Source organism: Harpia harpyja, chromosome Z (assembly GCF_026419915.1).
Source record: "Harpia harpyja isolate bHarHar1 chromosome Z, bHarHar1 primary haplotype, whole genome shotgun sequence".
NCBI lineage: Eukaryota > Metazoa > Chordata > Aves > Accipitriformes > Accipitridae > Harpia > Harpia harpyja.
In genome coordinates, this window is record NC_068969.1 from 10,005,823 (window position 1) to 10,032,732 (window position 26,910).

General features: G+C 36.0%; 1 protein-coding gene across 10 annotated transcripts in view; it reads right to left on the minus strand.

The window, feature by feature from the left end:
- ERC2 (ELKS/RAB6-interacting/CAST family member 2) overlaps nt 1-26,910 on the minus strand; it is a 542,890-nt gene that overhangs the window by 217,229 nt on the left and 298,751 nt on the right. For all 10 annotated transcript variants that reach the window (XR_008233624.1, XR_008233625.1, XR_008233622.1 and 7 more), the window contains one exon: nt 13,474-13,634. Coding sequence is in view for 1 of the 10 variants with exons in the window: in XM_052777994.1 (XP_052633954.1) it covers nt 13,474-13,634 (161 nt within the window). In the remaining 9 variants the exon portion in view is untranslated. The remainder of the gene's footprint in view (nt 1-13,473; nt 13,635-26,910) is intronic.

Below are 26,910 nucleotides of genomic sequence, written 5' to 3' on the forward strand. Positions count from 1 at the left end.
AATTCTATTTCTTAATACAACTGTGAAAATACTGTAAGCGATTTTCATCTTGATTGGATCGTTGTACTATTTTTTTTAAGAGGAGATCTGATGGGAGGAGCAGTAGTGGGTAGCTGGGTGGTACACATGTATGCATAGCCACAAAACCCAGAAGACTGTTTTCATTTCACCAGTTTTCTTTCAGTTGTTGACAAAATAATCCAGATGGTTGAGGAGGGTAATGGGCACCCAAAACAAAATGGGAAAGCAGTCAAGTTTCTTTCGTGCATGCTGAAAGTTTAAATATTTTTCAATAGGTGAAAAGTCTTTTCTTTAAGCTCATGAATGTCAGAGTATTTTCTGCTCTGTTAAGAGGGTATCAGGTTGCTGGATGTCAGATGATGATCTACCACACTTCTTGGGCTTCTGTTCTTCAGGTGTTATGTAATAATCTCTTTCTTTTTTGCTACTGAATTTCACACTAGTCCCAACACCAGCTCCTGCTCTAGACCCCACAGACATGAACTACTTATCTTTTGTTTACAGACCACACAGAAAACTAAAAAGAGTTTATCAAGATAGTCATACAAGACCTGGATGAGGCTGTCCAGCTCACAAAAATACTCATAAGTTATCGAACACAGTAAATCCCCTAAATACTGATCAGAAAATTCCATATTTTGGAGCTTTTAGAGTGAGGGGGCTTAAAAGTTCAGATTGCTCTTCCTATTAACTGCATCACTCCTTCCTAACTGGTCTTTGGGACATAGCTTGCCATAACATGCAGACAGCTGAACATAACTACCATGAAGTCCCCTCACTACTGCTGATTGATGCAATAAGGTTCTGTGCTTACACCTCACTGCATTTTACCCAAAACTCTTCCAGCCTAAAGAAATAAGGCAGGATATAAAATTACATTCTTATGGATGTAGATTTAAGTGGAATTAGAATTTTGTTCAGTACCTTACATTCACAATCCACATAATATAAAGATTTGAAAGTATCTAGGCTAGATTTGATTCTGTGTTGCACACAGAGGTGACCTACCTATCCTATAAAACCTACCTTCAACATTTTCTCCTCAGTACCTGTCTCTGTTTCCTAACTATAAGAAAGCTCAGGGGGGTTGAAAAACAAAAGAACAAAGTAGTACATTTAATGACTGTCTCTATTAGACCAATCTACATTTTCCCTCCCACCTAGAAGATCAGAACCATGTAAGCTAGTCTTCAAAGAATGCAAGATGAGTTTTTTGGGAAGCAAAAAAGAAGAATCCCTAGCAACTAGAATGATTTTAGCAATATGGTGATCCTCAGAGGCCTGTGTGGACTAATTTTGGTCAGAGTCGAACGCAACAAAGATAAACTACATATTTGAGGTAGGAGTGGTTAGAAACTGGGAAGAGTTTAACCACAAAAAAGTATTTTTACATTTCTAATCTAAGCCAGTAAATCACAGTTCCCCCTTAGTATCTACATATTTAGAAAATTAAAACTGGATGGGTTTTGAGAAATTTGCTATTATATATGAGGAAAAAAATATACCCAGTCTTTCACTTGCATCTCCCAATATGCTTTTAAATACTAAAATGCAACATAATAAGCATAGTACTCCTATTTGGAATATGCAAGCTCCTCTACAAATGCAACATTTCTATTTACCAACAGTTGAAAAATCTTTCCACTAACAATATTCTGCATAAGATTGTGCTGTCACCAAGCTTTTATTTTGCCTTAAAAAGTTTGTCTATTCAGTTGAAGTCACTTCACCCTAAGAAAGCAAGCCAAGGCAGCCTTTTAAGGTGATGTTTATCCTGAACACAACAGCTTGACTATAAGATGTAGCACAGACTTATATAATGTACCTTCTTAAATAACGTACCTTCTTAGGTAGGGCTTTTCTTTGCTATGATACCTGGGTACACTGCACGACAGCGTGGACATAGCCAAGTTTGTTCACAATCAGAGAAAACTGAGATGAGCTTATCCTAATTTCCACTGTCATAAATCATGATCTGTCAGTCTCTGCTAAACAGCAGGACAGCATTGAAAGGAGAGGTGTTGTTCTTCAGAAATTCAGTGCTTTAGCTCATTTTTGTGTGCTATGCCATATTTTACCAATCATATTTGAAGAATTCTCTTTTCACTACAATATTTACACACTCACATTGTTTAGTGTTGACAGTGATAACATGATACATGTTTTTATTATTATCTTGTTTATTATAGTAAAGCTTGATGGATGAAGGATGGGAGCCCATTATGTCTGCCACTGTATTAATAAGGCGTACTGATCAGTCTTGTCAGGCTTATACTCTACATAGGTAAGCTATACACAGTCCAGTGGGAGGGCATAAACACCACCAGAACAAGTAGTGTGACGTTCTCTTCAATTTAAAATACGAGTGTGTTTCCCTCCCCAAAAGACAGAAACTTTGACTTATTTCAAGAGAGAGATACAAACCTCTACGACAATAAATTCTTACAGGTGTCATTATATCAGTTAGATAAAAGAGTAAATCTTACTTATGCCCTTACAGGCAGAAAGGCTGCCCCATGAGCTCACACCTTACAAAGCATGAGAGAATGCACATTAGAGAGCATTAATGAATGCTCTCAGACATGAGAGAGCAAAACTTCAAGCACATCTTGCATGTTATTAGATACAAGAGAACCCAATCAGAGGAAACAAACAAATAGGAACTTAGATTTATTTCTCCACAGCACACAGAGAAGTACTTGTTTTGCTGGGGGCATGGGGAGGGGGAGGAATGAGGAAGCACAGGAAGGAGGCAGCATTGGATTTACTTCATAGCACCTAAGGAGTAATGGGAAGGCAGATAAAGCTAACCGAACCTTTCCCTTCTGCCACTAAGCAAGCTGTTCCTGTTTGATTGCTTCTGACTCTGGTCTCTCCTGACTTTATAAGACCTTTTCCTTTTAATAGAAAACATTATCATATACCTTTCTAAGCACATTTTATATTTTTATACAATATTAAACAATAATCCAGTGATTTAGTTTAAATGATCCAAACCTTTACATTTCTTTGATTCTCCATTTTCAGAGATCTGAGTTTGTATTAACTTCAGCATTATCCCACTGGGGAGACCCTCGGCTCATAATTCCTATCATTGAACTGCATGTCCTGGGTCTCAAGTATGCAAGATTTGCCACTGGAAAATGGAAAAAAACCTGACCCATCATAGTTTGAGGTCTAAAATGCAGAAACATCTGCTAGAATCATATTCAGTTGACTGAGGTTAGGAATATGGGAGCCTGCAGTTGATCAGCGCTGCCCTAGGTGTCACGGAGGCCAATGGGAATTACACTAAGAGGGTTTCAGTAGACAAGGGCGTAATTCAGTCAGCTTTAAAAAAAATCCATGAAACAGAAGCCTAACTTTTTCTTTCTTTTTTTACTTTCAGCCTCCTACTCCTTCCTTTCTGTCTTTTGAGCCACTTGTTCTTTTGAGTATATGATCAGAGGTGGAGGCCTTCACATTCCCATGCTGGCTGAACTTCAAAACAAATGCCATCCTATTTCATCATTTTTATCATTATTAATTTTTTAGCTAATAAAAGCACTTTTAAGGTAGTTTTAAAACAAACCATACATAGCTTTGTCAAGATCAGTAATTGCAGAGTACAATTTTTTTCTATATTATTGTTCTTCTGGTAAAATTATTTTGTTGCTTATATTTTCTTACATTAAAAAAAAAAAGTTGTGCAATAGAAACCAGACAAAAAGTGTTTAATACTTAATAGATAGCATACAAACATCTTCTTCTTTATGTAAAAAGCTAAGATTGCTAAACTCCCTATTAAGTTAACTTTAGATAAAAATAGTAAGTTTCCTTATAAAATAGAAAAATACTTCAAACTATACCTTTCCTTTGGAAGAATCCAGACCTGGATTTTCATTCTTCCGGTTTATACAGCCCTCTTCCTTTTACCATTGTCCACGTTTCACTGAATACTAACTCATAGTCCGTTCTCGCTTTTATGTACTATCCTTCTCATCACTGTCCCTTTCTGAATACTATTGCACCTCACATAAATTTAGAACGCTACGAATCAAGATATATCACAGATTAAACTGCTCTATTTTAAACCCTAACACATTTACAAATTAAAAAACAGAAAAGCATTTTAAAGAAGTTGATTTTTTAAAAAAGGAAAAAAGAGAAGCAAACGTAAAGATTTTCAGTTGCAACTGTTTCATCAAATTTTCATTTGCATTACAAAAGACTAGAATACTCTGCATCTCAAAGTCCTTCAAGCAGCTTGAGATACCTGTAAACCTGAAGCACTGTTAATCCTGTCTGTCTTCTAAGTGGTTCAATCACTAGAGAATGTCATGTAACTGTCATATGGCACTCTTACAACCTGCACTTTAAAACAATCATTTTGTCACTTGTATCATCTTGTAAATCCACTTATACACTACAGGGCAAAAGAAGATGCAAAATGCTATTCAAAGTGTGGCCTTTAATCTTTCCAGAGTGTATTAGTTGACTTAATATAACTGGTTCTCAAAAAAAAAAAAAAAAAGTTTTAAAAAATCACGTGATCGTTAACTATGTGTGTTTCAGTGTAAGGGAGCAATGTGGGAGGAAAGAGCTAATACTTCAGAGAGAAAATAAATTTTAGGAATATAGCTCAAAAACAACAGCCAAAGAGTACAAAGTAGCAGCCATTTATTGACCTCTTGTCCATGAATTTGTCTAACCTCTTTTAGAACCAGCTGATGCCACCTTGCCCTCTGTTGAAGCAAGTTCCAGAAGGTCACCAACCAACCACTCCATAAAGCAGTAATTCTCTCTCTTTTGAGTCGATCACTGATTAACTTCAGCAAGTGCCTGATATTCCTCATGCTGGGGAATCTGGCAAACAACAGTTCTATGTTCCATTTATGCCTTCCTTTGAGATTCTGCAAACTTCAAACATATCCTCCCCCTGCCTTCCTCTCCCCTGAGTGAAAAGTCTTTAAGTCCCTCCCTCATAAAGCAGCTGCAGGATCCCCTTGATCTCTCTACCATTCAGGTTCTGGGGAAAGCACTTGAGGAGTAAAACCCCTAAGAAGTATTGTGGAATTTCCAACATAAAATGTTTGCTGGAGCATTGACTGTTATTTTTCTTCTGAGGCAAGTTACCTGAACAGGTAGAGAATAATGGCAAAAAAATAAAAAGAAAAGTGCATTACTAGGATACAGAGTGGCAACTACCATCAAAGTGCCTGTCTGCCTGGCAGATGCCTCAAACCATATCGATCATAGGAACCTGGAGGATCATTTTTTACAACTAGAAAGTCAGAAACTTAGATTTCTATAGCCTCTTGAGAACATTACTCATGGAAATGCATGACAATTAAGCCAAAATGCTTATGAGATGAAGAAAACGAGCTGGTCAAAATCCAGACCAGTTTTCTAGATCAGAAGATAATGCTTATTTATTGTAAACATAATATGTGTTGTCTGGAATATGTTTGAACTCTTGCTGGTTTACCTTCAAACAATGTTTCTGTGACATAAGAAGCACTACTATCATTCCATAACAGAGAGGAAGACATTGCCTTCCTGGGAGGTAAACACTTTGAAAAGATGGTTACTGCACTCTCCCACTGTATAAATGGGACAGGAAACATGGGAGATGCTCCAGCTTCTTTTGCTTGGATACACATATAAAAACAGGCAAAATACAGCCTCTCATATCACATTTTGGTGAAATCCTAAACTGATCTTGCTAACCATCAATAGCAGGTGACAACCTATTTTGAAAGTAAATTATGACCTTAACATGAACAAAATGAAGAAAAGAAATGGCAGCCTTTCTTCCCATGCTGATGAAACTTCAAACGTGATGAATCTTATAAAATAAAATCAAAGTATACCATCATTTAGCCTGAACATATAAGACTCTCAAGTGAATAGGAACTTGGTGACAGTCATATGTCTTTAAATAAGAGACGCGCTTTGCCAAGTAAACAGTTCACTCATTCTATTCTCACAGAGAGAAACATTTTATTGCTTTGTGCCCCTTCATTGTTTACAAAAGAAAAACATCTCTTCATTTTAGTCAAGAAAGCTTCTGTTCCAGAGAACAAAGCCTTCATTTGGGTTTCTCTAATCTTTATGGTGTTTGCAAGTTGGTGTCAAAAATGTTAGTCAAGGCATGCTGTGTTACAGGTCTGTGGGGCAAAAGCAGTCTCAAGAGACTTTCCACCCAAGTTAGAAGGAGACCACATTACCATTCTAACTACTTCCTATGGAAGTCACAGTTGTATCAACATCCTGCTGTTTTGTTTGTATTTAACTTGGGATATGACTCTCTACACTCTCAGCATGAATCCTACAATTAAATGGAAGCAGTCCACAGGTTACTAAAAAACAGTCTAGTGTTCTACATTTGAAATGGTACAATTTTTGAGACAATCAACTTGCTATCCATTCACTGAACATGTTTATAGCATACATTACCATAGTTGAAACAAGTAAAAATAATCCCTCTAATAAAAGAAAAAAAAAAGTAAACTTTCTGAAAATTATTTTTCTCCACAGCTATTTATATACCTCTGTTATCTAACCTATTAAGTAAAGATACATTAAAGAATTCATGTTAGAAAAACTATTATAGTTATCTTTCTCAAAATATAGACTGTATTAGAGCTGACAAAGCAGAAAAAATTATTTTAAAGTGATCCTACTTTCAAAATGATACTTTATTAATAGTCAAAAAATCTGACCCTGGTGTATTTGCTTAAACTTCAATTCAAAGAGTACCCTTTAATGTCATGTATCCACTACTACATATTTAGCCTAGAACTATGCCCAAGGAAGGGGCTGGCTCTTTTTAGAATATACTAGCATTTAAAAAAGGAGCATAAACTAAGCATCTTTGCCCACACATTTTAGTTAAACACCTCAGTTTCCAGTGTAGGCAAGAGAAACAGTTATCTACCTTCTTGCTTTCCTTTCTGAAAAGAAGGGGGCAGGGGGAAAGCACTGCCTAACAGTAACACAGAGAGCAGACAGCATCTATAGGGAAGCTATCATCTTAAGTGGTTTTAACAAGTGAGTTCCAAGCAATTTCAAAGAGTAGTTCCAACCTTAATCACCCTGCCAATTTCTCCTATCTTGCTATATTGCTTTCTTCATCCTTGCTGCTGTATGGAAGAACCCAAAACGGGAAATTAACTTCATGACTACATGCAAGTAGAGTCCCTACAATTTATTTCATCAGGGATTTTCCTGTCAATGAGTGTCATGCTTCTGGCCTGTGTATGCACTGAACAGGTGAATTGTGTACATGATTACTCTGAAATGTTCCAGATGCACTGGAACTACTCACACAGAGGTTTCAGAAGCACCTTTGACCATAGCTGTACCCACAGCGATGAGCAAGAAACCACTATCCTGTGGGTGACAGAACCTCTTGAGGTGGAGTAGTTAGGACATAAGTAAAGGAAAACATGTTGAGTTCCTTTCCCTTTCCCTCCCCAAGTACCAGTCTGAGATGGTGATGGATGGAAATAGTAATAGGAGAATGTAAGGCAGGGACATGAACTGATTGTCCAGGTGCTGGAAACATGTCTAGATTCTCCAGACATCCAACAGCCCTTGTCAGAGCTTCAGCTTCTGCTGAGCTGCTACACAGATGTGAAAATCCCAACTTCTACTCCAGTAAAATTTATAGATGGAAAAAAGGGGTATGTCTGCAGAAAACCAGATGAATGGTAAACTTCCTTATACTTCTGCCACTAGCACTTCATAAAGCAATTTGACTTCCCTACAAACTCTGACTATGACTCTCTAGTTTTACATCTTACACAGTCTTCCCCTTAGGCTGTGATCCCTGACTTCCAGAATCCATTCGAAGACCCTCTTCATCCCTACGATATCCTCAAAAGTCCACCTGAAGCCATTTGTATACTTGTCCACGCTTGACTTTCCTGCACTAGAAGGAAGGAGGGGACCAGTCAGACCAAGTGACAGACAAACAGGCAAGACACATTCTCTTCCCTGCAACATGACAAGCTTCCTGCTTACTCTGTGAAGCTGCTCATACTCAGTTTGTTGAACCAAGCAGATCCAGACCATGGTCTTGCACCCAAGACTGGCATCTAGTGGCAAATACAAGTGCCCTCTCCCTGTTTGGCAGAGCAGCTGAACCACTGACCCAGCAGGTAAAAGTGCAGTACGTGTTCAGTACTTCTGCAAAGAGTGGCAGCTGGTGGGACTGAATGCTTGGTGGAAAAAACGTTGTATCCCCTTCTTCCCACAAATACTTCATCCTTGACTATACACAGGTGCTGCTAAATGAATAAAGTAAACATACTGAAAAACAGAGATAAGCAATATTAATTTATTATTTTCAGTGAAAAAAATGGTGGACATTCTTAAACAAAGGAAGGGATGTTTAATTTTATGCTGTCACTGTAAGAAAATTAGCTGCAAAATCTAATTTAAAAATAAATGGGTTTTGGACAGCACAGCGATGTTCTACCGTTGTTATTGAATGAAAGGACTAGTAGCTGGTTATTTTATTAGGAGATCTTTAATGCTTCATTACTGAAGTAATCTGATTTATTCCACTTAAGGGAAAATACATATTCTTCTGGAAATTTGTAGTGAATTTCAGGGCAAAGTCACTTCCAACAAAACTGATTTAGCAATACCCACTGGTGATGGCATGAACTCTATCAAAGGCAAGGAAACTGCCTTTCAAACTCTTGGCAAGAATTTCATTCAGGATACTCTGAAAGCTTCAGAGCACTGAGTGTACTGAGTTGACTGCTAAAGGAAACACTAAGTAATTAACAGTTTGATCCCAAAAATTAAGAATTCACAGATCTTCAAGTCAAAACACGAAGATCAGTCTTTCTGAGTATTAATCCCATGGTCACTCACTACTAAGTGCAGTGTTCATCACATGCAACTAAGTCACTGAAAGATCATCAAATTAATGCAAAACCACAATGAAATAATTTTCCTTTTTTTAAAAAATCTTGTATTTAAATATATTTCTAAGTAGAGTTAACAGCACAGAAAGTTAATTTCAGGGCTTTTAACCAAGAAAACCCCAAGTTTTTATAACAAAGTTTTGGGGGTTTTGTGGGGGTTGGGTTTTTTTGTTTTGTTTTTAACTTCAGTGGTTGCAGCTTGAAGATTACATGCATATAATTTAAAAGTTGAACTAACAAAAAAGTGGTAATAATTTTTATATCTTTTCCCTCACATGCCATTAGACTTTCTTTTATGACTATTGGCTCTGCAGGTCAAACTTTGTATCTTTAAAGGGAAAATAATTTTGACCATTTCTAGAAAGATTATCTATCCCATAGAGTAAAATCCACTTTCCATAAGGACAGGCATTTATTTCACATACATATATAAAGCAATTTCAATATTACATAAATACTCATTTATCTACCTATACAGCTATCTAATTTTGTTACAAGCAGGTTTATGAGTTTTGGAAGGAACCACCATATAGGAAAGGACATCTGTATGAAAGCATTGTGGACGCCTTGTGGTCATGAAAGTATGCTCCACAAATATGGCATTTCTGAAATGTCTGAAAAAACCTCCACCACATCACAGCACAGAAACTTCTCCTACCCTCAAGCTCTTCATATTACAAAATGAATAAGCTTTTCTAGGCAAGCCTTGTGAAGTTCTCAGTAGGCTGTGCTCCTTCTTGCGGACTCTCAGAAAACAAAAACAATGTCTGGAAAAAGTAGTCTTGACATATATTTCTACCTACCAGTTTTTAAATTTAAATATTTCTATGGATGATAAATACAGTTTTAAAAAACATTAACATGCCTTTTGTCACGCGATGCAATACAGAATTATTTTTTTTAAACTATCACTTATTAAAAAATATAAAAGTGATGAGGTTTTTTATGCTGAGATAGTAAGAGCACAAAGCATTAAGACAATTAGGCAAAATGATGGATTTGAACACATGCTGCATTTTACTGTTAACATGTATGCGTAACTTCCATTAATGTCAGTATGAGTTATGTGTGCACTGCTAAAATAATATAACCATAACAATAATATTTCCTCCAGAACTAATATAGTAATATTTTTAATAGACATTGGGGAAAAAAAAAAAAAAAATCCCATATTTAGAGAGTAACATGCAAATGCGAATCCTTCTCCAAACTTAACACTTTAGAATTCTTTATAATAAATCTTTTTTTTTTTTTCACATGTTGGCATCAAGTTAAGAATAACTTGATGTTTATCTCCTTCCATTGAACCACCTTTCATTTAATGGCTACTTATCTAGTTTCCAGTTCAAAAAGACCAACCAGACAAGCTGCTATCCATTTTTATTCTAAACTTCCTTAAATAACTGAATGTATATGGGAACATGTAATGACAACTGAAGAAGTTATCTAAAACTGAGAACTGATTGTAGCCAGTAAATTAAGATGGATCTTGGCAATGTCAGCCAGATGGGCCTAGAATGCAGAGTTATGTTTGGAACTTGAACATAATATAAGCATAGGAAATCATCATGAATGTTCTTAAACACACAGTTCATGCCTATTTAACTGGAAGCTGGCAGCCAAAAACTGTAATCACTCAATATTAAATTTTAAAAATGATAAATAGAAGTTATGATCAATGCTGTGAATTAATAAATTATCTTAAAACACCAGAGAGAAGACACACTATTTTAGTATATAACTACAACACAGACTTATCATTATTCTGTCAGTGGATGTCTGGGTCTTAGCTAGCTTCTACAATCTCTTTTGGAGAATACCTTATTCATAAAAAAAAAAAAAATGTAATGCCATATTCAGTATATACTGTTGTAATGCAGCAGTTTTATAAAGTTTGTCATACGCTTATTTCAGTGAGCAATTGCAAAAATTAAACTACTGTAATGAAATATCTCAATTATTTCTAAAAGACATTGACTAATACATGTATATCTATTAATGTTGTTCAGTATATCTTATAAAATTAAATAACCTGAAATTAAGATTTATATTTAATAGCAGTCATGTAGCCCTTCCTATACACAGATCTCAAAAAAATATGTTCATTTTTGCTTCTTTAATTCAGTACTAATGCTGTTAAAGAGGCAATAAAAGGAAAAAAAGTAAATATGATTATGTGAACTTCCGTCATTATTCTATTTTTTCTCTATGTTTAGTAATATTGTGCTGTGATTTTATGTATTTTGTTTTATTCATTAACTCTATTTCCTATCTCCTCGACCAGCAGAACCATCCTGACGTCTGATAGCCGTATTCATTTCTTTCTATCTCACCAGAAGCAGCAGCAGTTCTGTCTGATTCTATCTCCAATATGAACTCAGCCTTGTAACATATTTCACAGAAACTAAAGTTAGGATAGAATTAAAAGTAGTAATAGGAGATATGTTTTTTTTTTAAAGAAAGTGAGTTTTAATTCTAAGTTATTAGCTGAATCATAGATTTCAGGGGGAGTGACTTGTATATGAGTTAGAGCATTAGACTCTTACAGGTAATGACACAGGGCTAGGCAGCTGGGAAAGCTACCTAGCACAGGATTAGGTAACTCTCTGTGGCCTAAGTAGGAAGAAGTATGTATTATAATTAATTGTATTTTATTATTACAGGTTAGAAGGGGGTTGTTATTAACTTGGAATTTCAAATGAATTTTTGGTCAGTTCAGGATTAAAAATGAAAACTGCATATGAACAATTGCTTCTTTTGAAGACAGAAAAAAGGTAATGGCAGAAAAAGTCTACATACTTACACAGCTAACAAAATAGCAACTGAGAAATCAAGCAAAAAAAGAAAAATAAGAAAGTCTTTTACAAAAGAAATCATACTAATGACTACTCAAAGAAAAGGAAAAAAACCCAACACACATTTACCTACAAAATTTTACTAATTTAATTTTTTAGATGCTAATTTAAAATTTTCTTCTAATTTTACTTTAAAAATTTATACTGTAAAAACACACTATATGTTTATATCTCATTTTAAATTCCTAATTATTCCTAACTTGGACCTTTGATACTGGTTCTTTCACCACTAGTACCATCCACTCACTCCTTTATTCATAGAATAGAACAACTTTTATCAAAAGAAAAGTCAAACTTCACCAGTTTTTGCCAATCTCACTTCCCACACTGAAGATACATGCCTTACATAGTCCTTCTATGAGCTTCTGTGTACCTAACCAAAAAAGTCACAGTAACAGAATTAGATACTGGGGGGGGGGGGTGTCCCCTATGTTGCTCAATAATTGATAATTATGATAAAAAGAAAAAAATCTTACCATTAGGATGAAAAACAAACATGCACTGAAAGAAACAGACCAAAGCACTATACAGAAAACAGAAGACTGTATGAAATATACTGGCACTGAGCATCTGAATTATCACAGGTGAATTAATATGTACATATAAAAGAAAATCAGAAAACTAAAAAAAAAAAAGTATCTATTATAGAATATAATATCACATACTACTCTAATTCATATGTGCTCCCATTTTTCTGTATAGATATAGACTTCATTAAAGTCAAAAGCAGAAGTTCTTTTGATTTCACTGGAAATGGTCATGCTTACATTACAGTATTTCTGCACCTATATTACATGGCAGCCGTTCTTAAAACCCACTTTTATAAAAGTCTAGTAAGCATATGTCTCCACTTCCCCTTTGTCTTATTTACAACAATATTATTAAAACCATTTTTTTCTGATTACTTACCTTCCTTTAAAATGTAAGGATATCTACAACAACTTAGCTGAAGTTATATATGCCTTAAGTGTTTTGGGTTCTTTTTTCCTCCCTCAATAAAACAGTTTTGAAATTACAACTGTGAGTTTCCTTTGTTGAATGTTAAATGCACACTTACCAGCCTAGCCAAGTCATAATGGGTTCACTCTTTTTTGCCAATTTTAAAGATCATGTCAGAGCTTTAACATCCTATAATTACAGATATTTACCTTTATTGTGGGTAGGAAGTTAAGATTTAAGTTATAGGTCTATCTTCCGTTTTCATTCTGTACACATATACACAGGATAATGTGTATGCAAATAGGTTTTTGTTGGTTTGGGGGTTTTTTTAACCAATTCAATGCAATAAACTTTGCACCATCCATGTAAAGTTAATAAACCCCTTTCCTTGAATTTGACACTAACAGAAACTCCAACATAGAATTCCCACTGAAAGATGGGGCTTTAGGCCCTCAATTTCTTATGGAAGTTATACTGTGCTGATATTTTATTTGCATGCAACAAAGGACACCTTTCAAAAAATTCTCATGTCAATTGTTGAGTACTACTAAAATGAAGGCTTTTGCATTTCTATGTTTTAAAAGGAATTTAACAGTCTTGAAACTATTAGAAGTCCTTAGATTCACACTTAAATATATACATAGAAAAAAAAAAAGAAAAAACCCCCCCACCTTCTCTTATGGCAAGAAATTAGTAATTTTAATTTTTCTAGAAATTAGAGAAATCAATGTACTTACTTCATTTCTAGAATTTCTTCAAGCTGTTTTCTTCGCTCTATTCTCAGGTTAGCCAGATGTGCTTCTTTTTCAGCCAAAGACTGCTGCGTTGAGGCAAGACGGGCTTTGGTAGAATCTAATTCTTGTCTAGTCTTTTCCAGTGCATTCATCAGCTCTTCTACCTAAGAGAGAGAATGTTTTAAGCTCCATATTCTTTACAATATGTAAATATTCAAACTATATAAATACAGAAAAAAAAACAAACAAACAAAAGGAATTCTTTTAAGTAAATGACTGTTCAAATCTATTCCTATCTTAACTGTTTTAAAAACTAACAAAAGTAGTCTTCAAATACAAAAAAACCTTAATATTTCCATGAATCCATCAAGTAATAAGCAACATTTATACAAAACAGAACTAGCACAGATCACCAAAAACCTATTTAACCTGGGCCACTGCCACATACAGGCAGAATTTATAAATATTTTCTGCACCGTTCATATTATTTAAATTCAGGGTGGTGGCAACTCATCATAATAGTAATTTCAGAAATTTCAGATGCAGCCATAGATACATATTTTAATATAAAACTGGTCATAATAATCCATGTATTTTTTATCAAAAAATGCACACCCTTCTGTGTGGAACAGGTTGCCCAGGGAAGCTGTAGAGTCTCCAATCCTTGCATATTTTTGGATCTTGACTGAATGAAGCCTGGAGAATCTCATCCAACTTCGAAGCTATCCCTGCTTTGAGCAAGGGTTTAGATTGCATTGCCTCTAGTGGTCCCTTGTAACCCAAATTATTCTATGATTCTGAAGTTTAAATGTCTGTTACAGATCTAATAACAACCAAGTTATTTTCCTCATGACAACTGTGAGAATTTCTGAAGCATGAAATGTAGGAAAGTTAGGGTGATCCCACTCTTTCTTGAGCGTTGGTAAATGTCAAATGGATGTAGGACAAATTGCTTATTGCAGGAATTCACAAAACCTTCATCTTTTCAGAAAACAAAATTCAGAATAAAAAAAGTGTATGACATGGTCTATCGCATTATTTAAAGAACACACTAAAGAATAGACACTACATATGACACCTGTCTGGCAGCAGAAAATTTACTTGTGGGGTGAATCATTATATTCACAGAACCAGAGGGTCACAAATAGTGTCTGGCAACCAGGACACCAGTATGATTTCCCCCTGTGCAAATGATACAGTTTACATTAACAGCTGCAAGTAAACAACCGATTTAATTTGTTTTTATGAGATATTATGATTTAACTAATGGATGTCCTATTTCCTGTATTTTCTTCCTTACCTCCTTTGTCCAAATATTAACATTTTATATATTAGTGAAAACTTGAGGAAGAACATCTAAATAAAATTAAATGGAAGAGAGGACATATTCCAGTTGTTCATGTTATGCAAGTCATTGCAAGGTGTTCACTTTTGCTGGCGTATTGCAAAGTCTGACAATATTCCACTGTGGTCATATAATCAGTGTGCCTACAGAGAAAATAAGATGTTTTCTCCCAAGTTCATGTTTAATTGCTGTTTGTTGTTGTCATCTAAATCCTACCAGCATGCAAACTGTTCATAAGCCTCGTATTTTTGTTTCAATTTGAACACACATTGCCTCCTATATAACAGGTTCAGTAAAGCAAAATTAATAATACAATCTTCATCAAATCATAATGAGGACTCACACTCTGTTTGAAAATGATACACTGATTACTTACCCCTTCTAAACCAGCTGCATCTGCATCTTTATAAACACTCTAATAAGATCAATGGAGTACTAGAACGTCTGATACCCTTCAGCGCGTAAGAAGTTATATTTCATGAACGCAGAATCAGAATTACCAATAGCATTGAAACTACTGATGTTCAACCTTCCACTCAGAAAATAAAACCAGTGTAATACTGATATAAATGAAATAGCAAGGAGTGCCAATTGTGCAGTAGAGTCTGTGCAGGTGCAAGATTCCACTAAAGCAAACCATGAAGAAAGATGAAGGCGCTAGATTTGCACTTAATTCCCGGGGAGGGGGGGGGGGGAACAGAACGAGAGAGACAGATCATATTTCTTTAAAAATATACTCAATTTCTAATATAACAGCAGATATTTCATTTTCTGTTTTAGTACAAGAACACAAACCCATGCTGTCTCCAACAGGACAAGCCTCAACTACTAAAACATAACATGATATTTCTACCTCTTTTCTTGGGTTATTTCTTAGGCTTGCCCTTGTGTTTTTTAAAAACTGCCTATAGTTTCTGCTTAGCCTCCAGCCTGTTAGTTAATTCCAGGCAACATACATTAATGGAAACAGTAGTAAGGATTCAAGACTGCAAAGTCATTAATTCATACAGATTCTTGCTTTGCGACTGTATCTTTAAACACCAAGTCACACCACACTTGCAGATTTGTTTGGCAGATGAGAATGTAAAAAGGCAGAATAGTAGCACTTCCATATCTTTTGTACCATTGCACCCTTTTTCCTACAGGTTCAGCTGAATTTAGTACCCAACCTGTTGACTGACTAAATGCTCACCCAAGTTCTGATATATCACATCAGTTACATTTTAAAACATTTAAGGGAATTAAAGACTTGTGGAAAACAAAGCTGTGGATTTGTTAATGTATATTAATAACATACTCTTATATTACGACAAAAGAGATCAAAGTTTAAAGGAGAGGGAAAAAAACTTTAAAAATTTAAATATGAAAACTTTTTCAAACCACAAATCGTTAACACGTGTAGACTTGAAAGTTATACTTTCATTTACACTTTCAACACAATATTTGCCAGCTAGTTCTTCCTTCACTTTTTGAATATGACCCAAGTTCAGACTTGTATGTTTTCCTAGTTAACTGTCTCACCAACACCTACAGCAGAATTCAACTGGCAGGCATGTGCAGAAGAAACTGGTTTGGGTTTTGTTTGTTTGTTTTTTTAACCAACTACTATCAAATGTAAATGTGTGAATGCTGAAGTTGCACACACAATCATCTTAGCGTGTTTATTATATAGCTGTAGCAGATATATTAACTTTAAACGCTAAAGGCAGTATTACCTAGATATAAAAGCCTAGGGGGAAAAAAAGCATTGTAAAACATAGGCCAAATTCTTGATGTAAGCACATGTTCATTTCTTTAATATTAGAATCAAAATGATAGCAGAAAAAAATTAAGGGTTAACATTGATTTACTACCTCTTAGTCCTACTGTAAGAAATGAAAACCAGTCCAGTAGTACTAGTGAAAAATGTTAGCTTTCTGACCTATGGCAAATACTTCTTTTGTTGCATTTAGGGGCACTTCATCTGGACAATAATGTGCATCCGGGAGTCCTTTCCTCTCCAAAGCACTGGTATGGTCCTGCCTTCCAGTTTCTTTTTAGTTTTTCCACTCTCCAGATACCGAGCTGAGTCCCCTATCGAACTATCAGTTCAACAGTGACCAAGTAACACATTTACATCCTTTTCTTATCACGGTGCAAAGGATCAAGGTAAAGTTTGTATTCACGCCCGTATCTGTAACCTGGAATATCTCATCCGGCCATTCTCCTCCCAAACCGAAGCACCTATTCTACCTTAACCATCACACAGGCATCCTGAAGACCTTTATTTACAGAGAAATACAGAAAGGTCTCTCAAAGTAATTGGTGTCGATCGGTAACATAGTCTAAAACCCAAGCAGCATTTTCAGTGCCTTCACGTGCTGAAGCTAGGGCAGGCATCGTCAGCGGGCAAGCAGCGCGGAGTTTTTTCCCGAGCCGCCCCCGGCGGTGCAGCCCCCCCGGCCCCCGCCCGGCGGTGCGGCACCTCTGCCTTGCAGCGACACCTCTTGGGAAGGTTGGAGGCGACATGGCCGAACTCCCCCGAGGCTGCTGAGGGCAGCTCCCGAGCCAGCCGGGCAAGACAGGTAGTGCCTGAAAGCCTGCTCATTTTTTCCCCGCTCTGACTCTAGTCTGGCTACTTCTAATCACAAACTTTGCCATTTTAGATACCAGCTACAGAATTAATGAGAAGTCATGTTTTGACAGAGGTCACTGTGAGAACCTCATTGAATACAATGTTCTTTGCTAGGAAGTACTCTATGCCCTGAATACATTAACAACTGCGTTTTCTTCACTTCTGCAAGACGACGGCCTCATTTTATCCTTTGCATTTTCTAATAAAAGCCATTATTTTTTTTCATACTTTCAGAAAGCCTAACTGACCTCAGCGCTTCAAGGTTTTTATTAAAATCAGTACTAGAATTAAATTTATACTTCAGAATGGCAGAAAACCAGCAAACTAAACTATTACGATTCCTTGGTTTGAGTCTATTTTAAATGAACGCTTCCTACTTCTTCTGCAGCTTCGCATTTTCAAGTCCTATCAGCAGTGTTTCACACCAAGATAAGAAAAGAAAAAGAAATGAACGTGGCTGAAGTATACATCTGCGTTACCAGATTCTGCAAATTAAAGAAGGTTAGAGTTCAAATGAATGACGGTTTATTAAAAATGCCCTGGAGCATTCTTAATTCCAGATTGGATTCGGCTCAGCACAACTCATGCTAACATAATACTGTTCCAGTTTGTGGGAATAAGGAGAGGGAGGGACAATTGCATGTTTTCTCAGTTCAAGTATAATGTGTTTCTGCAGGATGACGAAGAGCTGGCAACTTTCCAGCAATCGAGGTTAGTATTAGTATTACTGTCTTTAAGGGTTGGCACTTAATTTTAGCAATGCTCTTGGTGATAAATACAAGAGTTTTGGATTTCCCTAACTGACTTTTTCAAGTAGCAGTAGCTATACAAAAACTCCATACCTACTTTAATTTAAAACCTAATCTTGTGTTAGTACTCACAGATCATTTATGAATTTTACATCGTAAAATAAAATAAATAAATCCTACTATTTACTTAGAGACTCTTCACTTTAATATAAAAATATTAACCACTGTAGATAACAAAAACAAAACAAAACAAAAAAAAAAGGTTTAACAAACTATTAGGTACATCCAGTACAGGTTTATGTGAGCTGCATTTTTATAATAAGAAATCACTCGTAAAAATACATCCAGTTGTTTTCAAAGGTGCTTTGTTTTTTCCCATTTGGTAAGGAAATGCTTGCTTTTTTTTTTTTTGGCCAAGTTACACACTATATAAATTTCAGTTATCTCCAGTTCTGTGAAGATTAATTTAATAGAAACTATATTTGGGGGTTTTCCCCATGATTAAGCATGAGTCTGCAAAAAAGGAAAGACTATAATCCTTAAAGTTTCTCTCTGTGGCTTTCCTACAAATTCATTCTGTCACTGGACTAAAAGGACATAGACAACACATTCACAGAGATGAGGGAAAACAGATAAAAACCTAGATTTTACACACAAATATCCACTTACCAGCTCTTCTGACTCACAGGCTGGAGACTTCAGCTTTTTACACTAATGGACTGCCTATGCTTTGCATAGTGAAGGATGAGTGCCAGGCATCCCAGGATCCTGTACCAGCGGCAGCTGGCCACGCAGAGAACCACTCTCTCTCATGACTAATTCAATTACACACCTACAGGAGGTCCAACACAAGTCATGTGGACCTACTGCTCTCAAAATTGCCAACACTGTCCTGCAAAATGGTTTGTAAATACCTTGTTTCTTTCTGTTTCTAATGGGAATTTCTCCAGTGTACAAGCTGCCTAAACAGTTTCATTACAAAGGTGTTTTTCACAAAAGCAAACAGACGTAGCAAAGTGTCATACTGAGCTTTGCAAGACATGGAAATAAACTCTTTGTCACCCTCCCCTCCACTTTCTTCCCATCCCATTCGTCATCCATAGCCACATTCCTCACCTCTGACTTTTTCCCTCACAGCTTTTAAACGCAGGAAACAGGTCTAACAGAACCAGTATAGTTATGGAGGCTGATGCTCCTGAACCTTTCCAAACAAAGAAATTAGACACATGTTGTCTCTCACAATTTTGGATATTGTCAGAGAAGAAAAAAGTAACCATACTCTAGAATGTATATAAGCTTTAAAATAAACATCTTAAGTGAAGGATTTGACGGAAAATCAAGTAGAACATTTATAAAATCCAGGATAATAGTTCATTTTCAACTTGAGGTTGTTTTTTTCTAAATCGTAATAGACTAGACAAGTAGGTCCCAATGATATCAACCAGCAATGCAGTGGTAGTATAACAAAAATTACCAGAAGCACTGAAATAGCAACCCTCGTGAAATGGCTTGCCATCTCCATAGGAACACAACGGCACAATCACCAAATGGGATGCCATGCTGCAGAATTTGAAATCAGAAACCTTACTGACATTACTTTATTACATAAAGTAGGATTTAAAATATTTTAATCCTCTTGCTCAGTGCTATGTTAATAATACACGAGGTTTAGTTTTATTCAGGTAAAGAGAGTCGGTATAGATATAGTACGTATTTCCCATCCAGCCTTGTAGGGACCACAGTCAGGGAGAGAAGGTCCTTTAGTTTCCTTCGTATTTCTTTGCTGGTGTCCAATGGTAGCTACCAGTCGTGTTAATTTATATTGGCATGGTGTTATGACAGAGACATATGTCCATCTCTACATAAAAATATTCTAGAATTTAGTAGATTCCCATAGATTAAAAGAAATATATATCCTAAGTGGAAGGATTAGTAACGTAGCGGTCTTTATTAAATAAGTTCTGGGAACTGTATTAAAATGATTAAGTTTCTTCATACTGGCAGTTAGAACACTGATCATCATCTCTTCTAAACCTCAGTAATTCAATAAAATACAGGACCACAACAATATAATTCTTGGATTCGTTACCTGGTCTTCCAATTAATATAGTGATTTCACCTATAACTGAAAAACGTAATTAAATAATTTTGGAAAATATTGGTAATAATCAGTTAAATAGAATAATAATCAGTTTTAAAAGCCAAACCAAAACAACAACCAAAAGCAACACCAAAAACATTTTAATGTATCTGTACATATATAGTTTCAATGAAATCAAACAAAAATGATGGTATAAATAATGTTAACCTCTGTGCTCTACAGTCATGTTTCTAGACAGATGAAAACAAAAACTATTCTCAAGTGCAAACAAAAATGATGCTTCTACTGCAGTCCCAGGAATACTGTCCTCTATTTAAACACTTCATCTTGTGAAACACAAGTGGACTCCAGTTACAGTCTTGTCAATTAGTTTCAACTAGAAAACACTGTATGACCACCCAGTGTCAAAATGTGAATGTGACCTCCTGCAAACTGAAAAGGATGGGCAAAATGGCAGAATACTCCTCGCAGATGCAGCTGGAATGTTTTACCCCAAATAAAAGCTCTTTCATTAGCAGCAAAATACAGTTATATGACAGACTAATTAATACCATATTCTGATTTTGCAATGCTATATAAATTGGAAAAAAAACCCAAACTTAGACCATGTTAATAAAGATACAGTATTCAGAGTGTTGCAAGAATCAGTCAACAAATGTTCTTTGTCGAAGGTAAACTTCATGCTGACAAGGCCTAACTCGCTGTCAGCCCCATTCAACTCTAGAAGTCATTCAGACATGCACTGTAATGGAAACAAGATCAAGCACCTGAGCAATCGTGCAAGTCACTTTTCACAAAAATAGTAGCATCTTTTTTTTTTCATTTAGTTTCAAAATTAATTATTTCATTGACATATCTTATTAGTTTTCTCTCCTTTTCCACTGAGCTTCATTTGAGCAAGTCTGTGATTGTTTTAAACAGCTGGTGGCCTCAGTTCTGCTCTAACTTACACTTGTTTGATACTATGCACACCTAATTACAAAAGTAGCATTAAAGGTGCTTTATAGTTGTGCAAATGAAAGCAGATTTAGATATAATATATTGATAAGTTACAGGGCTCAACCTAATGTTTTCAGAAGTAAAAAAAAAAAAAAAAAAATTGAATTAGCTATTGAACGTATGTTGATTTCAGTAGGACACTCCATTGTCCTACAGGATATTGTATGTGGAAGAGAACTCTTATAGACTAAAAACAATTACGCTGTGTGATTTCAGTGTTGAGTCTTTTTAGATAAACCATGCAAGTAGAGCAGAGCAACTCTTTAGCTGGTGTTAAAGTACAGCGCTGTCAGACTGGCCTCTCTGGTTAATGTCAATAGCACTGCGTATAAAAGGTGACTAAAGTGTGTACAAATGTTGATCTTTGGAGAAGGCATGCCTAGAATCATACACACATCTACTATTTCATCCACCAGGTCAACTTCAGGGAGAGAGGGCAAATTGGGAGTTTTCTTGCCAAAAGTTGATTCTTAGCACACTTGTTATGTTACACTGCACAAAGCTACTTCCCCACTGCTTTTAATCCATAATCCCAATATATTATTAAAGTTAGAAATGCTTCTCCTTTAGAATATTTCCAAAGGCAGCAGAGATTCACATGGTATGTGTAAAGTCTTACTGCAAACAGGTAGTTTATGTACATAAGACTTTCTCCACACGCTACAATGTGCTTACATATTGTGAAATAGCAAGTAAGATTTATTAAAGTGAAAACATTATTGTATGAAAAACCTTGGATAGTTTTATGTGAGAAATCTCAGAAAATACAATTTCCTATCTAGTTTTGACACAAGCTAAATAATATTAATAGGCAGCAAGATAAATAAAGATTCATGCAACTGGTAACAAGGTATAGCTTCTGCACAAAAGAAATTTGATACCATCTTTAGTATTGTGACTTTTGACAGTGTTCATGCAAGTACTGAATGCCCAAGGAAGCTGTATCTGGGTTCTTCTCTTAATGCAGATAATCATTCCCTGTTTACTTAATTCCATGGCATTTTTAATATAAAACTATTTATGCAATATTTTATTGGCTTGGCACACCTACAAAAGTCACAGTGGCATGGACATGCTACACGCTTAAAACTAAAATTAATACCTATTGTATATAATGCAATATCAGCTATATAAATAACCTCAAGAAAAGTCACGGTATGTCTGTACATTAAAGAGTCAAGTTCAAGCTCTGGTACGCTCCTTTGCAGATCACTCTTATCAAGAAAAATTTTAATACTTGGTACAGCAATTGGTAGTTACATCCTTATTCAAATTTATCCAGAACCACAGGTGAAGTACAGGAGAACACATGGAGCAGGACTACAAACAGTTGACTAAGTTAATTGTTTCAGATATGGTACGAGCATAAGGAACCCAAGTTTACCAATATGGGCTCTGTCTTTATAGGTCAAATAAGCTGCACTTAGGCCCTAAAAATAAAGGTTATATATTTTGTGTCATTTCTTGTACTTTTCTGGGGAAAAAGGTTCCTTAGAAGGAAATCTCTCTTAAAAAAAATAAAAAAATAAAATAAAATTAAGAACTGCTTTGGAGGGTCACTTCAGGAAGAGACCAGTCAATAGGAACAGAACTGAAGTGCTTATGAGTCTGTCCAGGATAGGATAGCCCATAGGACAGTCAGGGGAGGTCTGCAGGGGACAACAAAATGTCTGACAACTGGACTCAATTATTAACACATGATAAGCTAGGAATGATCACATGATGGAGCAAAAATATCAACCCAGAATTTGTCAGAAAGAATTCCTCTATGAAGGCAGTTTACAATCAGCATGTCAAATTTTCAGAGCGCTAAATAGAAATCTTGCTCAAATAGTAGCTCCCTGTTCATGAAACTATCCCCACACCTACTACACAGTAATAAGCTTACTGGCTCAATCAGTCACAGGTCACAGTGCTTCCCCTCAATCAACACACTAGAGAGAAATTCCCTGTGGGAGGAAGAAGCAGTGCTGGAGGAGCAGGATGCTGAACTGAACTCAGCAACAGTCTCAGGAAATACTACTAGTGCAAAAAGGGAGCCAGATGTGAGGGTGGTTGCACAGCCTGTTACCTCTGAGAGCAGGGCTGCCGGCACTTAGCAAAGCCAAGGCAGCAACAGAGCCCAGAGATGCCGCCACAATGCTGCAGGCACACTAGCTCAGGAGGAAACTATGCAGCAACTAAACAGATTCTTACACGTAATTGCACAGACAGCATGCAACGCTGCAGAGCAAAGTTGCAAAGAGACAGCATGTGCAGAATTATACATAGAGTATTCAGGAAAGAAACTGTAGGAATGGCTCGCTATGATTACAGAGATGGAAGAAGAAAATCAGGTGGGGGAGAAAACACTGACAAGGGTAGGAAGATAGCCCAAGAAATACTGTCCTTCTAAAACTGCAAAATTTTCCTCAATCACTATCTGAAGGAAGGAAGAGGAAGACTTTATAACAATCATTTTATTCCAGGTTAGCTCCTGACAAATTCATCTCTATCTCTTTGTGAAATACAGCAGCAGTTAACAATGAATAAAAACATTATTGGGAGAAAAAAAGATGCTGAATTACAGAACTTGCTCTTTTCCAAGCAACAAAACCACGTTGTCTGAGTATCACTGAACCAAAACCAGGTTTAGTGAGGATGCACAGATGAAGAAAATGAGCTGTCACTTAAACTATTGCCTCACCTACAAAGAAAACAAAGATTTCAATTCTGTCACATCAGTTTGTGAGAGTTTGGTCCAAGTATAAAAATGCAAATACTGTAATTCAAATTTCCAGCACCTAGGCTTTTTGTTTGTCTTCCCTCATGCAGTTAATGATATATCAACCAAATACGCATTTGGCAATGCATTTCTACTGAGTGATAGATTTTGTTTCACTACTGAAAAAGGGAAGGAGGAGAAGGTTATAATACCTACACCCCTATTCACCTTATCACTCTACTATTCCAGAGTACTTATATTATCCCAACATCTACCAGGTACAAGAAAATAATCGGAACGGCAATAGAAAATGGTGCTTAGCTGTCTGTTCTATGAATTCAGTTTCTTTTTCCCTCTCATAACTGTCCACAAGACCTCCCCCACTATGATGCTCTGCAATTCAATTTTCTATGTCCATTCTAGTTCCTTTTGGCTTCTGATGGAATAAATATCATAGAGCTGCCTCTTTAGCAAGCTCCCAGAATTTGCTGAACCAACTCTTCCTCTTCCACTTCAACTTCCCAAGCTGCTGGTCTAGGTAATATCGGAACATTTCTCCATACTATTCTTGGAGTTCTTCAGTTCCAAATTCTGCTCAGTAGCCACTTAACTAAATGTCTTTGCCTTTTTATCTTCTCAGTCCAAAGATGTGACAGTTGAAATATTCTAACAGATCTTCCCTACAAAAGTTAATTGATTTTCCATCTATTACAAAGTAGTTATTGCTCAGCCTTTTTGTGGGTTATATGGTCAATATATACATATATACTGGTCCAGATGGACTATTCAGTCTCTCAAATTAGCTCCAGTACATGATACAGTAAATGAAATTTGTTGAGCATCTGATCTGTATTATGAGCAAAATCCTCAACATTGTATTGATATGTTTTAAGAGAGCTCACCTAGAAAATGTTCAGCAAAGAAAAACTTATTCTTTCATCCACAGCCTAACAAAAATAGTAACACCAACAATATAACTGTATGCTCACAACATACAATGTCAGTTAGAAAACTGTTTACAATGGCTGAAATTGACTCCTGTGTTAAGCACACAGGACTCCAAGAAGCATGTTATATAGTTATTTAATTATTTTATTCTTCATCTTTCCAGTCAGATGCAAATATTTTTTGAAATGTTTGGGAATGAGGATAGTCTAAATATAATATACTTCTAGTGGAAATAACATTTGCTCCATTTAGACCTCAGGCACTTCTGATGGCAGAACAAGATTGGAATGTGCAGATAATTATCTTTGAGGCTAGTCAACAGCTAGAAGTCCCTCATAATATCACCTTTAAGATCAAGCCAAGACATTCCAGTCTGAATCAAGGTTTATTTATTAAAGGATTTAGCACTTTTAGATCCAATATTGCCTGGAAGATCACCAATTTCCATTCCCAAATATCTAATTTCTCCAGTTTCTTGGTGCATACATAAGACCTTCAAAATCACTTCAGTGAGCACACACATATGCACATAAATGACATCTAAATTCCTTCCCCTCTCTAAGATGAATTCCACAGGAAACACCTCTATAAAGCAAAATCTCCACAGAGACTGTAGATTTCAATAATTCTCATTCATTTAGGCAACACAGCTTAGACAATGGCAGGCACTTTTTATTGAAAGTTGGATTTTTCTTGATCTTGATTGGTATAAGGGATACTGAGAAGAATAGTGTTTTGAGGATAGTGTTGTGGTTTAACCCCAGCCAGCAACTAAGCACCATGCAGCCGCTTGCTCACTCCCCCCCGGTGGAATGGGGGAGAGAATCAAAAAAAGTAGAACTCATGGTTTGAGACAAAGACGGTTTAGTAGGACAGAAAGGAAGACAATAATAATAATAATAAATAATAATAATAGAATTAGAATATACAAAACAAGTGAGGCAAAATGCAATTGCTCACCACTCACCGACTGATGCCCAGTTAGTTCCCAAGCAATGATCCACCCCTCCCAGCCAACTTCCCCCAGTTTATATACTGGGCTTGACATCACATGGTATGGAATACCCCCTCTGGCCACTTTGGGTCAGCTGTCCTGCCTGTGTCCCCTCCCAACTTCTTGTGCCCCTCCAGCCTTCTTGCTGGCTGGGCATGAGAAGCTGAAAAATCCTTGACTTAGTATAAACACTACTTAGCAACAACTGAAAACATCAGTGTGTATCAACATCCTTCTCATACTAAATCCAAAACATAACACTATACCAGCTACTAGGAAGAAAGTTAACTCTATCCCAGCTGAAACCAGGACAGCTAGTAAAAAATAAAATGAAATGAAATAAAATTAAATGAAACAAAATTAAATCTTTGGTATATTAAATCATGGTATCTGCTTATTTTCTTTGGGCTAACAAAGACAAAAGACACAAAAATTAGACAACAGTGGTAAGCAAATACATATAAGATGTCCTTTGAATATTTTCTTATCTAGGAAGAGAGCTGGGCACTTAAAACTTAAGGGTTTACTTTTTTTTCCTTTTAAGAAATACTGTCTACAGTGAGTAAATAAAATTATTATTCAAAGTTAGAGCTCAACAATTCTCTAGTAAGTTGGCTTTTTCAGTCTGGGGTCTTTTTTGTGCTGGTGCCACTTCTCTAAAATCTACTGTTCATGACAAGATCAAAAGTAATGGCTTATAATACATCTGTTCAGTAAATTCATGTGATAGTGTAATATTAAAGAGGCTTTCTATAAATGAATAAAAAAGAAATATAGCCTTTCTACATATAATGGATTTGGTCAACAAAAAACCTTAATACTCACGGTATGATCTTGGTTATCCAAACTTCCCTGCTGTACATGTTTTCATGTTGGACAGTGACTCCTCATGATACAAACTCCGAGTCACCCAGACAAATACAGTGTCATACAAGTTGTTTGAATAACTGGTATCCTACTGTATTGCATTATGAATATAGTTTAAT